The following is a 13,429-nucleotide window of genomic DNA, read 5'->3' as shown; positions in this document are numbered from 1 at the left end:
GCCCCTGCACCACTACCAGCGGCGAGAAGCAAGCAACAGCATCGTTCATCAGGTGGCCCAAATGAGGCCGGATGCGCGATGGTCAGAGGCGGCGATCCATCGTAGCCTGGAACTACTAGTACGTCCGAAACAAATACAAAGTTCAGCTTAGCGAACAACTGATTTTCCCATCAAGAGCTGAAAATGTCGCCTAGTAACAACCTGCAGATACATCACATCAAAATTATAGTTGAACCTAATCGTATAATAAACATTTTTGAAGTAAGTAGGATATCTTCGAGATAAAATAGGAAAAGTAGTGGTTAGTTCTTAAAATCTATGATATTGCCTGATATGACTATTGAAAAGTTGGTACGATTAACTTAACATGACATTAGTTTTGACTAAAATATTCAGATCCCCTATTGCTTCTGTACAAAAATCTTGTCACATACAACTAGCACACGTACAACCAACAAGCGACATGTCGACTGTGACGGCAAGAAATTGTCAAAAATACTTTCATTTCATACTGAATGATATTATAATAGCAATTTAATGTCATCATTTTATTGTCAGTGAATCAAATTGGCTTCAACAAAGCAACGCGCAAGTTTGAAGAAATGTCCTGACTCAATTCCCAGAAAATTAATTTAGTCATCATGTATAATTAGATTTAAAATTTTGCCAGAGTAAAATGGCAGAATTCAAAGGATTAGAAATTAATGCTAAGGAAACAAACAATTCCTTAACATTAGAATTTTAAAGAAAAAAGGTAATTGAAAGGCTAACAAATACTTAATAATCAACTAAATGGCAAAATATGGCAAGATCAACACATGAAAACCAATAAAAGAAAGTCCCATCATTACATCTATGAGACAATGTATAATTAAAGTGCTCGCTGAAATCTATTAAGACAGAGCGCGAGGTCCTAGTCGCATCAGAAACAAGTCTCAATTAACGCATAATATTTAAAAGCTAAATTACCTCGAATAAATTCCGTAATGAATCATCAGTAGACCGTTCAGTCACAAAATCGAAAAGTTCGCAGGATGTCCAAAATTGAGTAGTTTTGTACAGAACATTAACCGGACAGAACTTTATGTATTCTATCAGCACTTATATCTAAGTTACGAATCACCACACAACACTGATAGTACATGTAAAGTGTCCAGTTATCTTCATTAGTAGAATAGTCACGCAAAGCCTTAAACTAACGTAGCAGTGAACTTAACAATGAAAGCTCAAGTCACACAAAAGGAATTTCTAAGCCTAAACTAAGACTCAATGAAGTTTTTATCACTCTATTTCTTGATAATTTTAAACATAAAGTAGCAGCGCAAAATCTTTCAGGCATTAAAGTATTTATATGGCACATGATCCGTTGAACGGCCTCTGATACAAAGATGCCAGGGAATTAAGGATTCCCAAACCCGAAAATTCTCAAAAAAAAATCAAAATCCTTTTACAATAATCGCTGCAAGTATGTTCTACAATTAAAAAATAGAGTTCGTCACGAGAATGTCGGGCATTAAATGTAAAAGATAAAAAATATAATACGCAGTTAAAGATAAAAATGACATTGGGCGGCAAACGTTGAATCTAATCTAACGTCTTGGACGTTCAAAAGGCACTTGATGGCTAAACATTCCCGACACAAACGAACAATGACACACACTGGGCCGTTCTCGCGCTCCCGTCAGACGCGTACACAACCAAAGACAACACGGAAGTTCTGATGCCACCACACATGAAGATACATAAACAAGTTGTTAGGTATTGTTACAAATTAAGAGGAACAGCCATCTCGCACATACAAAATATAGGAAAATACATTATTAAATTGGCAGCGTAGCGCAACTAAATTGAAATAATCGAGAGAAAATGAATGTTGGTTCTAATCTGAATTATAGATCGATATTGTAACGAATTATTAATCACAACATCGCCAAGCTGGAGAGGACGATTACAGGATTGAGTGGAACTTTGAAGAACAAGTTAAATCTAATCAATAGCTCTTTAATTGTTTCATTTAATGAGGGCAAGCGTGCACACTCAGGTGATGAACACATTCACATATTAGCCACACGCACGCAAGAACACAATTAAGCAAGCTATTAGAAATATAAGAACATTCTTAATACATTAATAGATAAGCACCAAATAAAATTATGACATGAAATGATAGGTACGGTATTCTTGGATTCAAGACATAAAACTATTCAATATGTTTTAATTGCTCTGATATGGATTTGATCAGTCGAGAGACAAAGAGTTTGAAATTTGTGCACACATTATTCAGTAAATTTATGCATACATTATTCAGGAAATTTATGCATACATTATTCAGGAAATTTATGCATACATTATTCAGGGAATTTATGCATACATTATTCAAGAAATTTATGCATACATTATTCAGGGAATTTATGCATACATTATTCGGGTAGCTACCAAGCCAATTTACTGGCAGGCTTGACCCTTATTCGCAATAACGTTAAAATAAAATGTGATCAGCAAATGATAATGATGGAGATGGGTTTGAACGACAACACCCTTGTGCAGTGACACATTTGTAACACCAGCGCATCCTCAACCAAAAATATAGCTTAGAATGAAAGAGTTGATTTTGGACATCTACGAGATTGTGAAATAGGAATAGAAACAACTTCGAACATGCAATCATTGTTCACAAATACAAGTTTACTACGTAGCTTTTCGTTGTATTTCTTTCAAGATTTCTGTCAAAAGGACAAATTGCACAAATCATTTTGAGTTCTCAATTCAAATCCAATCAAAAAGAAATAAAAAAATTAAATCTGTTGAAAAAGATGATATTAGAAGAATGAAGACTATGATAAAACTTGGCAGATCATATAGTTGATAATTTGTTTCGCATCAGACAATCAGAGTCGACCAGGCGGCACGAGAAGTTTGTTTGAAAATTGTAAATAGAGAAATGGTGAGCTGAGCTAGCGAAGAGTTCAGTCAGACAGGAGTGAGGCTGGCTCAGTCAGACAGGAGTGAGGCGTGAGGCTGGCTCAGTCAGACAGGAGTGAGGTGTGAGGCTGGCTCAGTCCGACAGGAGTGAGGCGTGAGACTGGCTCAGTCAGACAGGAGTGAGGCGTGAGGCAGGCTGTGGTGGCGCTCTGCCAGCTTCAAGATCGTCTTCTTGACCCTGAGGGCGCTGAGACGAACAGACGCGTTGGCGTGCCAGCACTCGCGGGCTACGTCAGCCACGCCCCACACGAGCTGCCGTGCAATTATATATCAATAATGAGGGAAAATATTAATGACTATACTTATCATTTTTTTGAAGTCATAATGCTTCAGAATACCTTGAAATCAAGCACATGTCTCTATTGAATGTACAAACTTGAATTAATGAATACTGCTCAGCGAAATGGCAAAGAAAATACACCGGATTCAAATTCTCGATCATTTGCTTAAGAAGCACTAGCACTGTAATTCTAGTCAAACTACTAGACTTCAAATGCAACTAGCCTAGAACAGCACCTGATCAGCAGCCCAGCGTGGGGGCAGCTCTGGTCTCCGCTGCTCTGTCACGACAATTTCGATCATCTCCTCGAACGAAGGATCGTGCGGCGCCAGGTCGCCGTATGGCGGATAATAAACTTCCGCTCGCCCGTTGCTCAGGCATCGGAGCAACACTTCCCACAGGACGAGGCCGAGCGCATACATGTCGGCGCGCCGGAAACTCTCAAACTGACTCGGGTCGAAGCTGAAAACAATTATATACATGGACTATTGACAACAGGGAAACTTGTAATTTACATTCTGATTTGAGGCCAAACAGAAAACAATTTAAATATACGAGTTTAACGGTAGTGAGAAACGTTAAACTGCATAAATTTATGTTGAATAATAATTACGTGCATTTTTCTACCGACTCAATAACTCTCAAGATGAAAAAATTTCGCTTCATTCTTCGCAATGTACATAGTTACTAATGTAACATAGGCCAAGATATTTGGAATGATATTCCAATCTGTAGCCAACGTTATGCGTCAAATGTAAATAGAGAAAATTCTATTCTGAATCACAATTAATTGAAGGAATAATTTAATCTGAAAAGTGAATAAGTTTTCTGTGGACAGCCAGAGCCTTGATGGCTCATTTCTTAGTTCGGTCGGCAGTTGAGCAGGAATGAACGCACCTCTCAGTTAATACTTCAGGACTCGTGTATCTCACGCACCTTTCAGTTAATACTTCAGGTTCTCACGCACCTCTCAGTTAATACTTCAGGACTCGTGTATCTCACGCACCTCTCAGTTAATACTTCAGGGCTCATGTATCTCTTGGTGCCGACGCGGTGGTTGTCGCCGATGTTGATCTCGTTCGCGGCTTGTGAATGCAGCACCGCCAGGCCGAAGTCGGCAATGCAGCAAGTTCCGTCATTCTACATGAAATTCATTAGAATTATAACTTTTCTGGAGCCAATCAATTATTGCTTATCGGTTAGTTATAATATCAAACGTATTGCAAGCAATGATGAATCACTTTGCTCTATATTAAAAATAAATGGCACGTTTTTATTGAACATGAAGCGTTTCCATATCATCGAATTATACATAATGCAATTATTCACTTTATTACTGAAGCCTTCTTAATTTGCAAACAATCGCTCAAGGATAAGATTCCATTCATCAGATACCGCGGTTATCAGTCTCAATATTCTGTGTGAACGAAAACGCCCCAAAATTCAAAATTTTCTTCATTACATTACTTTGCATACCTTGACAAGTATATTTTTAGACTTGATGTCCCTGTGAGCGATGGCAGGCTTGCCCTGGGTGCCGAATATCTCCGTGTGGAGATGGTTGATGCCGTTGACGGTGGAGAGCACAATGTTGATCATGGCAGCGTGCGTGAGGGGCGGTCCAGTGCTCAGCTGGTCGAAGAGCGACCCCAGCGGGTGGTAGTGTGTGACCAACCACAGCTGCGTGCATGAGCCTACAGACGTCACGTCTGAACCGTAGTAGCCGAGCACGTTCTCGTGACGTAACAACACCGTGCTGTAAAGAGGCCTTCATTACCATACGTATTCCTTACAGCAGTAACACCGTGCTGTAAAAAGGCCTTCATTACCATACATATTCCTTACAGCAGCAACACCGTGCTGTAAGCATGCCTTCATTACCATACATATTCCTTACAGCAGCACCACTGTGCTGCAGCAACATTATCATTACCTCTTATATTTATGGCCAAAATAGAGCTACCTGCGAGTCGAAACAAATATACGAGTTGAAATTTTTTTTCAGCTGATATAAAGCTTTTTTGACACTTGATTGGAGAAGAAGCTCCAGTTCTACTTTCAAGATCGGACTGAAGAAAGTAGGTACTAATCACAATGGTGCTAATTGAATATTCTAGAGTGGAAAAAACATTTCAGCTTTAGCGCGACATGATGATATTTATATGTATATATAATATACATATTCCAGGAAATATGCATGTAATACTAGTTGAAATGTTTCCTTCAGTCAGAGTGAGATAAACTCATGAACCATGTTGGATGCACATATTTTATTTTATGCTGTGACTAAATGCCACCATAAGCATGATGCAGGTCAACAAATGCGGTCTCAACATTTCATGGTCAACAGAGACTTGCCATTAATACAGACTGAAGATAACTCTCGGTCCTGGACGGGAATTCAATTTCTATCCTTAGTACAAAAATTTCTCCTTTCAGTGTTCACTATCATCCGGAAAATCCATGTCGTATTTGTGCTTGAGTTCCAATATAAAGGCTTTAAGATATTTCCAAAACAATGCTTTACAAACGGCAATCGAATTCCAGAGAGCGCATAAAATCCAGGCGACCAAAATACTCGCAGCGTAGCAACAATACTTGACGCCAGACACTTGATGAAGTCATGTACATTCTCATCGCCGAAAGTGTCAACATTTTAATGTCGCTGACAAAAAATCGAGCGATGTGAGGTCCACGTAATGGATTCGGCTGGGCGCATTGGAACGAAATACATAGAAAAAAGATATTCCGGGCCATCATTGGTACCTGATGTCAACAAGCAGTCACTGGTTATGAGATACGCGAGTCTTTAATTTTTTTCCGTGGCTTCTTTTACATAAATTAGTTTTAAAATAGTGCGTCATTATATGAAGTTTTGCAACAAGTTGTTAAATTGGAGATAGAAACCCATTGGATTTTAGGTTTCGGGTGCAAAATTCCCATAATGGAATAACTTAGTACCTCAATGGATGACAAATGCGTTGTCTTCGCCCCACTGGACAGCGGTGCATACAAGCTCACAACTTGGACAGTTACATGCACATCATCAGAATATTCAAAGCAAATGTTAATAGATTATTTTTATTTATTCATATTAAGCCTGACCTGTAGACCTCAGTTTCTCTGTCCCACGAAAGTTCGTCCCGGGAGAAGAATATTTTGACAGCGACGCTCTCGCCCTGCCACACGCCTCGCCACACCTCCCCGTAGCGGCCCTATAATACAAACAGTTAATATAGAACTTCCTTAACTCGTGTAGTGGTAGTGACGAAAAATTAATAATTCAGGACACATGAACATGACGAAGGAAAATATCCTGGAAATTCTTAAAATTTAATCAAAATCGATTATCTGCAATCTTCGCTAATATACAAAAGGACAGATTAACATGAACAATCCGAGAAGGTAATCGCCTTTAAAAAATAAGGAGCTAACTTGATTCAGTCCATCCAATCTTAATCAACCTTTGACGGGTAGATTTCCGTCAGATAGAGGAGACAATTTCTAATGAAATCTATTATAACAATTAAGATAAATCTGGATAATCAACTCATTATTTCATTTCAATCATATACTAAACTTGATTTTTTCTTAACATAACGGCAATATTTAATGGAAAATGTATTAAAAATGTGTATCATTATGACAAGGTGCTTCTGATTGATGGTCAGTAGACCGACAGTTTCAAGACGTGTTGGATAAAAAAAATGCAAAATTAATCCTCATGCTAAATGTTATAACAGTAATTCTCATGCTAAATGTTATAGCAGTAATCCTCATGCTATATGTTATAGCCTGCTTACCTTGCCAACAATTTCAGACAAACAAATCTGCTTGGCGAGCGTCCGCTGAACAAACAGAGGAAGACCTGAGCCAGATCCTGATGTCATGCTGGCTTCTTGCAGCAAGTCCTGACCAGGGAGATGGTAAATAAATGTTAATTATTCCTGAGTCTATACATAAATGGGAAAATTATGATGGCAACATTCCAGTCAACCCGAGACCAAAATATTATGCGGCCAGCAGTCAAACTGCAATAGGAACTTGCATAAAATTCATGAGCTACAAATGTATCAGGATGAGACATATATAATTTTTGGAATATATCCCCAATAGGAGGGTATAATAATACTACAGAAACGAGATGCTTTCCTAAAAAGCATAGGGTCATGCTCGACGCACGACATGATTTCATATGAAAATGGTGTCCGTCTAGATTTGATAAACTTTTCTTCTGCTTCGTCCATTTATGTTAAGCAGGGTTAGTTTAAACTTTTTAACGAGCAGGAGCTGCACTCGAAAAAATAGTCAAGAGTTCATAAATCTGTCAGCCAATCACTGATAGCTTTTCGGTGTAAACCAACCAATCACGGACGAGATACCTGCCGCTACACGCAATTAAAGGAGTTTTTACAGCACAGCCCCTGGATGTAGGGACGGAACTACTGCCCTACTGAGGCCCTGACAGTGACCAGACCTTGAGGGAGGCGTCGCCGGTAGGAGCTGGCCCCTTCCTGTATTGCATAGGCAGCACCAAGCCTCCACTGCCTGCAAACATCACAATTAAGCTATTGATCGAGTAGCATGAGGCTTCCTATGACAAGTCTGAGCATGGCAGAGGTTGAATTCATCATTAATTCAGGTCTTTCTAGTGCTCAATCAGTAGGTTGCTTCATAACATGAACGAAATATTTAAATCAGTTTGAATTATCAAAAAATAACTGTATTAATAACAAATTTTAATAAATACGCCTTAATTAAGCTGCTTATTTACACAAATCAGGAAAATCGATCGAAATTGAGGACATGAAATAGAGTTTAATAACATCTCTGGCCAATATATCACGAAACACACACCTACCTGAAGTACCACCGTTGACTGAGGAGCCACTGTCGAGTACGTTAGCTGTCACGGAGGTGACAAGAAGGCCCTTGGGATAACGCCGCTTGATGCGCTGCCACAAGAGGCGCGCAGCCCCGGCCACGGCACAGCTGATCAGCACACATGACACCACCATCACCGTCACCACCACCGCGTTCACGAGGCCATTCTCAGACCAGACATCTGCAGTCACTGTCAACATGAGTATATATTAAATGCTGAACAATCTTCAAGAAACCGTAATGAAACTGGCTGCCACTTATTTAAGTTGCCTACTTAACAACATCCTTAATTTTTATATCAAGTAATTTTGGTTTTGCTACATACAATTGTAAATCTTCCTTCAGAAGTTAGTTAGAAATCTTTTTCACAAAGAGTAAATGAATATTAAAACTATAACATATTGGCATGCAAATAAGTAATGTCAGGTGCAAAATATGAGATCAAAATGAATGGCAATCAAGGCGAGGTACCGGTAACAGAAAATATTGGTTCTAATAACAAAAAGTAAATGAATCTCAGTCATGAACGGTTTTAAAAGCCTGTTGAAATTGCGTGACAACAAATATTAATAACACAACACTATAATGGCATCAATGACATTGTCATAAGGTCTAAATTGGTGTAAATTAACAAATCAGATCAACTTTTAATTTTTTGAGGATGCACCTACCAATATTATGTGGCAGAGAGGGAAAGTCGCCATCATTGCATAGCTCGCCCTCACAACACTGCACCACGTAGGCCGCATTGATGGCATTCTCCTGGGTTTGTGAAGGACTGAAGGCAGAGGAGCAGAAGAGCGGCACATGACGCGTCTCGCCGATGCATCCCCGAGACACTGACGCACTATCAGTCTTGCCTCCAGTCCGAGATTTGAAGCACTGTTTGCAGTGAAACGTTGATAATTGGTTATGTTAATTAAACACTCAATGCATTATGGTACCGTACAATGTAAGCCATATGCTATCACCATTTACAGGTGTAAAAATTCGTACAAAAAATAATGTTAGAGTGACGAGAAAAATCTAGAGAAATTTGGGAGCAGATCTAATACAGCTAAGAAAAAAAATACACCACACACATAGTGAGCCAATACTAACACCATGAAATGATCCAAAAAGTTCCAAACCCTTTAGCATTTGATTTACCTTGATGGCACTATAGCAAATTTTTTCATTGCGACAGTCTGGCGGATCACAAGCATGACAGGAGAACTTGGGGAGAGAAGGACTGTCAGGTTTTGAGGCAATATTTGGGCTCAGAGGTTGAGTTAGGTTCATCATACTCTTGTTCTGCAGCAAAGCCAGCAGATCAGCATTTGTCTCATCCAGAGATGAGTTGCCAGTTGTTACCTGTATAAAATATTCTTCAGCCAATTATATCAGGATAAATAAAGAAGCATTAGATGCTAGCCAGCATTAATGAAACCATGAAAAGTACACATAGTAAATTGAAGACTACATTATCATCTATATATATATATGGTATTCAAATTATACACTCAATACACAAAGTAAACAGAGACTAAAATTTTATTGAAAGAAGTATATAATCTCGACAATAATCAAATAAAAAATTTCCTACGTCATAACAGACATAGCTGATACACAAATTTTCTTAACAGAAACTGAGAAATTATACAGACATTAAAAGCTTGTCACATTATTTTCAAGATTTGCATGGTCTGTTGAATAGTGGTGTTGGCATTTACCTTGAAACCATCCTTACTGACATCATTGAGCTTATAATTTGCATCCTGTCCACTGCCATCTACTCTTCTCAGGGCAGCAACCATACTCCCATTTAAAAAATCTGAAAAAATAATATATGTGAGCTCAGAAGTTGTAAAAAGTAATTGTTTTCCATAACAAGAGATCAATTTCTATGAAAATCTGAGGATAAAATGCACAAGTGAATAAGAGAACAGTGATTACTGCCTCCATATGTTACAGAAAAACTGTCACAAATGGAACAAGATAACACTCATGATAACACTTGCGAACATGATACAAGGCATATAACAATTGCACAACAGCTAAATTAAAAAAAAAAACAATCACATATATTGTATTTGGTTTCCTAAATAATTCTTTATTCAGAGAACTACAAGAAATTCCGAACTGTTTAAGCTACCAGAGTCCAAACAGGATTACAGTGGCTTTAAAATTATACATGGTTCATGATGGTTGGTCTAAATTATAGACCCAATTTAAATATTTCATCAATTGACTGGTTATTGCCAGATATTTTTTACAGACTCTTGGTTTTAATATCGTATAGAATCCATCAGTAATAAGGAATTTGTATAAAGGATTCTCAACATTGTGAGACGCCAGCTGCTAAGCTGGCGGTGAGACGCCAGCTGCTAAGCTGGCGGTGAGACGCCAGCTGCTAAGCAAACAAGCAAAGTGCTTAAATGCATTTTTCATGATTTGCTTTATTATTGCATTTAGCCAAACCATGTAAATCACTAAATGTAAGGTGTGAACTTCCCTTTAGAAAAATTTCACCAGGCCTGAGTAAAAATAATTGATAATTGAATATTTTGCACACCTTAATAAAGCCAAGGCTGCCAACGGCCCAACAGTGCCAAATTAAGTTAGATAACTGAGACAAGAGTTCAGAATGTAGAATCAAGTCAAAGCTAGTCTGGAAAAGTCCTATTTTTGTCTGAAATATCGCGGCTCTAATATCATATAATTTCAGTAGGTATGAAATCTCGCGGCTCGAATGTCATAAATTTTTGTTTGATTAAAAAATCGCGGTTTGCACTTCGTCATAGAAATGGAATCACGGCTGGCAAATCCATAAAACCACGGCTCGAAAAATTCAGTCGCGGCTCGCCAAGTAGATATATTCCATACTAGACTGTCAAAGCCACTCAAATCACCAGGCAGTCACCACTGCCCACTTGCCACTCTGCCACTTATCACTAATCACCATTCAGTCATTCACCAGTGACCACTGACCACAGAGGACTTTTACCACTGGCTTCAGCCTCAGGCTTTACAACAGTCAACAGCAATTATGAATTTATAAATAAATTTATTAATAAGTTAATAACTTATAGAATCAGCTTAAAAACGATTGTTCTAAGTTCTTCTGACGCAGACTGACGGTTAACGACCGGATTGTTGTGCAAGGGGATTGGTGGTGAGTGGTGACGAAGTGATTGCTAATCAAGGGGTGATTGAAAATCTGACCAGACCACTGAGACCAGTGACCACTGAGGCTGCGTGAGGCATGGTGGCAGGGAATTATTGTGAGTACTTGTGCGTTTGCAAGAGCATCGCCCGGTCCGGCTCAGCGGGGGGGGGGGGTAGTTGTATACTATACAGTCGAATGAGTCGATAGGATTTCAAGTGGATGCATTCAAATTCAAATTCGGTCCACCACGCCCCACGGCCAGTGTAGCTCATAGTGGCAAAGCAGAGAGTTTTTTAGATTCTCTCTCAAGTTCATATGTGAGTCCTATAAGTAGACCAGTGAAGTATCCTGGATACCAGCAGTATCATACATAAGGAATTGATTTAAATCTTGGGTAAATGAGGAAATTAAAAATGAACTGATTCTAAAAAAGCTGTGGTTTGCCACTATGGTGTAGCTGTCAGCTGTCTTTCTTCAGAAGTGCAAAAGCTTTTGCCGGTGAAGGTGTTTTACGATCGGTCCGTAAAGAAGCGTTCATCGGTTCAAAATGACATAAGAACAGGTTCTTTTGAATAACCTATGGATTGCCACCATGGCCGCCGTGAGGCACTGACTAGGTAGGTAGTAATATATGGATTAAAAAGTGGGTGGCATGTGGAGTTGAGACTGGAGAGATAGGTGCCAAACTCAGTTAAGACTGTCTAATGCCATCAGATTGATAGCAATTCCATTTCATCAGCCCAACTTAGGCTAGGCAACTATGAACTAAAAAAAAATACGCACACGGTATGCATGAGCAGCATGAACAGAACTATGAGGATTTCTTCAAGGTATGTTCAAAAGTTCAAATAAATGTTAAAACTATACCTGCTTTAATATGCTGGGTGCAAACAGTGGCTATAATCCATGATAATACGAGCTTAAATATTTTCATCGTTAATTGAGCCTTTTCAGTTCGTCATCAGGCTCGAGCAGTTCCAGTTTACTATCGACACAGTGCAGCGCACTTGGTAAACAAAGCGTTCTGCATTCAACACAAAATATTATTGTACCCTGTCGGCTGTTTTAATAGATTTTCGATATTTGTAACAATGTAGAGAAATATACATAATATTCATGGAATCAATTTATTTAGAGGCTTCTATAAGCTGTTTGGCTATGAATAAAATCGTCATATATCAATAATAACTATGCCGCAGTTGTAATAAAATCATCGTAAGTCAAGAGATTTAGCAGAAATCTACGTAATTCATCGATGTAAATATTCCCTAAAACTCATTTTTTACGCAAATTCAAGAAAAATCCTAATAGACAAAATGAGTAGTAATATTGCGTTCTTATGAAAAACACGTTATGGACTAATGTTATGATAGGCATGTTCAGAGCTGGGCAGCGCTACTTGGAAATGTAGCGGCCGCTACCGCTACCGCTACATGCTCTAAATGTAGCGGACTCTACCGCTACCGCTACACCCACTAGAAGACTAGATTGTAGCGAGCGCTACCGCTACCGCTACATGCTCTAAATGTAGCGGACTCTACCGCTACCGCTACACCCACTAGAAGACTAGATTGTAGCGAGCGCTACCGCTACCGCTACAGTAAAATGTAGCGCCGACATTAGCCGCTACAATGGCCAAAATTATTGGAAATCTCTAAATATTTATTGTTCTGCTATTGGGATTTAGTCATAAATATTTAATAATAATGAAACATTTTCAAAACATATCAATGCAACTTTATTGCAATTAACCTAACCGAACTAGTACGGGTTAGATACAGTAAATAAAAGTTACAGTTATTTTTATGTTTTACCTTCCCTACATGGATGTCTACTTTAATCTACCAATCTAAAAAATTATCCATATATACATATAAAAAATCAGTCTTTTATTTGCATATATGTGTGGATTATTTTTGAGATTGGTAGATTAAAGTAGACATCCATGTAGGGAAGGTGAAACATAAAAATAACTGTGTGAAAATAACTGTAAGCAAACTGAAACATGAAAAATACCTGTAAGTGGTAACTGGTAACAACTTAACAAGTAACAACTAACATGTTGACACTAGTAACAGGCTGAGGTTGAAAACATTACACCGAAATCTTTCGTACAGTTTTATTCAGTATTTTAT

At 38.5% G+C, this 13,429-nt stretch overlaps 1 protein-coding gene across 2 annotated transcripts; it reads right to left on the bottom strand.

Annotated features, from left to right (window-relative positions):
* Positions 1–1,427: 1,427 nt before the first annotated feature.
* LOC108680323 (activin receptor type-1) lies at positions 1,428–12,307 on the bottom strand. 2 transcript variants are annotated; one of them, XM_047879856.1, is made up of 13 exons: positions 12,162–12,307; positions 9,859–9,959; positions 9,296–9,499; positions 8,818–9,028; positions 8,124–8,336; positions 7,740–7,810; positions 7,066–7,173; positions 6,368–6,477; positions 4,739–5,018; positions 4,230–4,402; positions 4,160–4,198; positions 3,499–3,724; positions 1,428–3,234 (listed from the first exon to the last, which is right to left on the bottom strand). In XM_047879856.1, the coding sequence occupies exons 1-13, from the start codon at positions 12,226–12,228 to the stop codon at positions 3,088–3,090; spliced, it is 1,950 nt and encodes a 649-aa protein (XP_047735812.1). In that variant the 5' UTR covers positions 12,229–12,307; the 3' UTR covers positions 1,428–3,087. The 2 variants fall into 2 exon arrangements, with proteins under 2 accessions (XP_047735812.1, XP_018024616.1); XM_018169127.2 differs by lacking the exon at positions 4,160–4,198 and having other exon boundaries at positions 4,269–4,402.
* Positions 12,308–13,429: the final 1,122 nt, after the last annotated feature.

The sequence above is a fragment of the Hyalella azteca genome, unplaced genomic scaffold (assembly GCF_000764305.2).
Source record: "Hyalella azteca isolate HAZT.00-mixed unplaced genomic scaffold, Hazt_2.0.2 contig4003, whole genome shotgun sequence".
Classification (NCBI taxonomy): Eukaryota; Metazoa; Arthropoda; class Malacostraca; order Amphipoda; family Hyalellidae; genus Hyalella; species Hyalella azteca.
The sequence above is the reverse complement of the archived record's forward strand: the minus strand, read 5'-3'. Positions and strand labels throughout refer to the sequence as shown.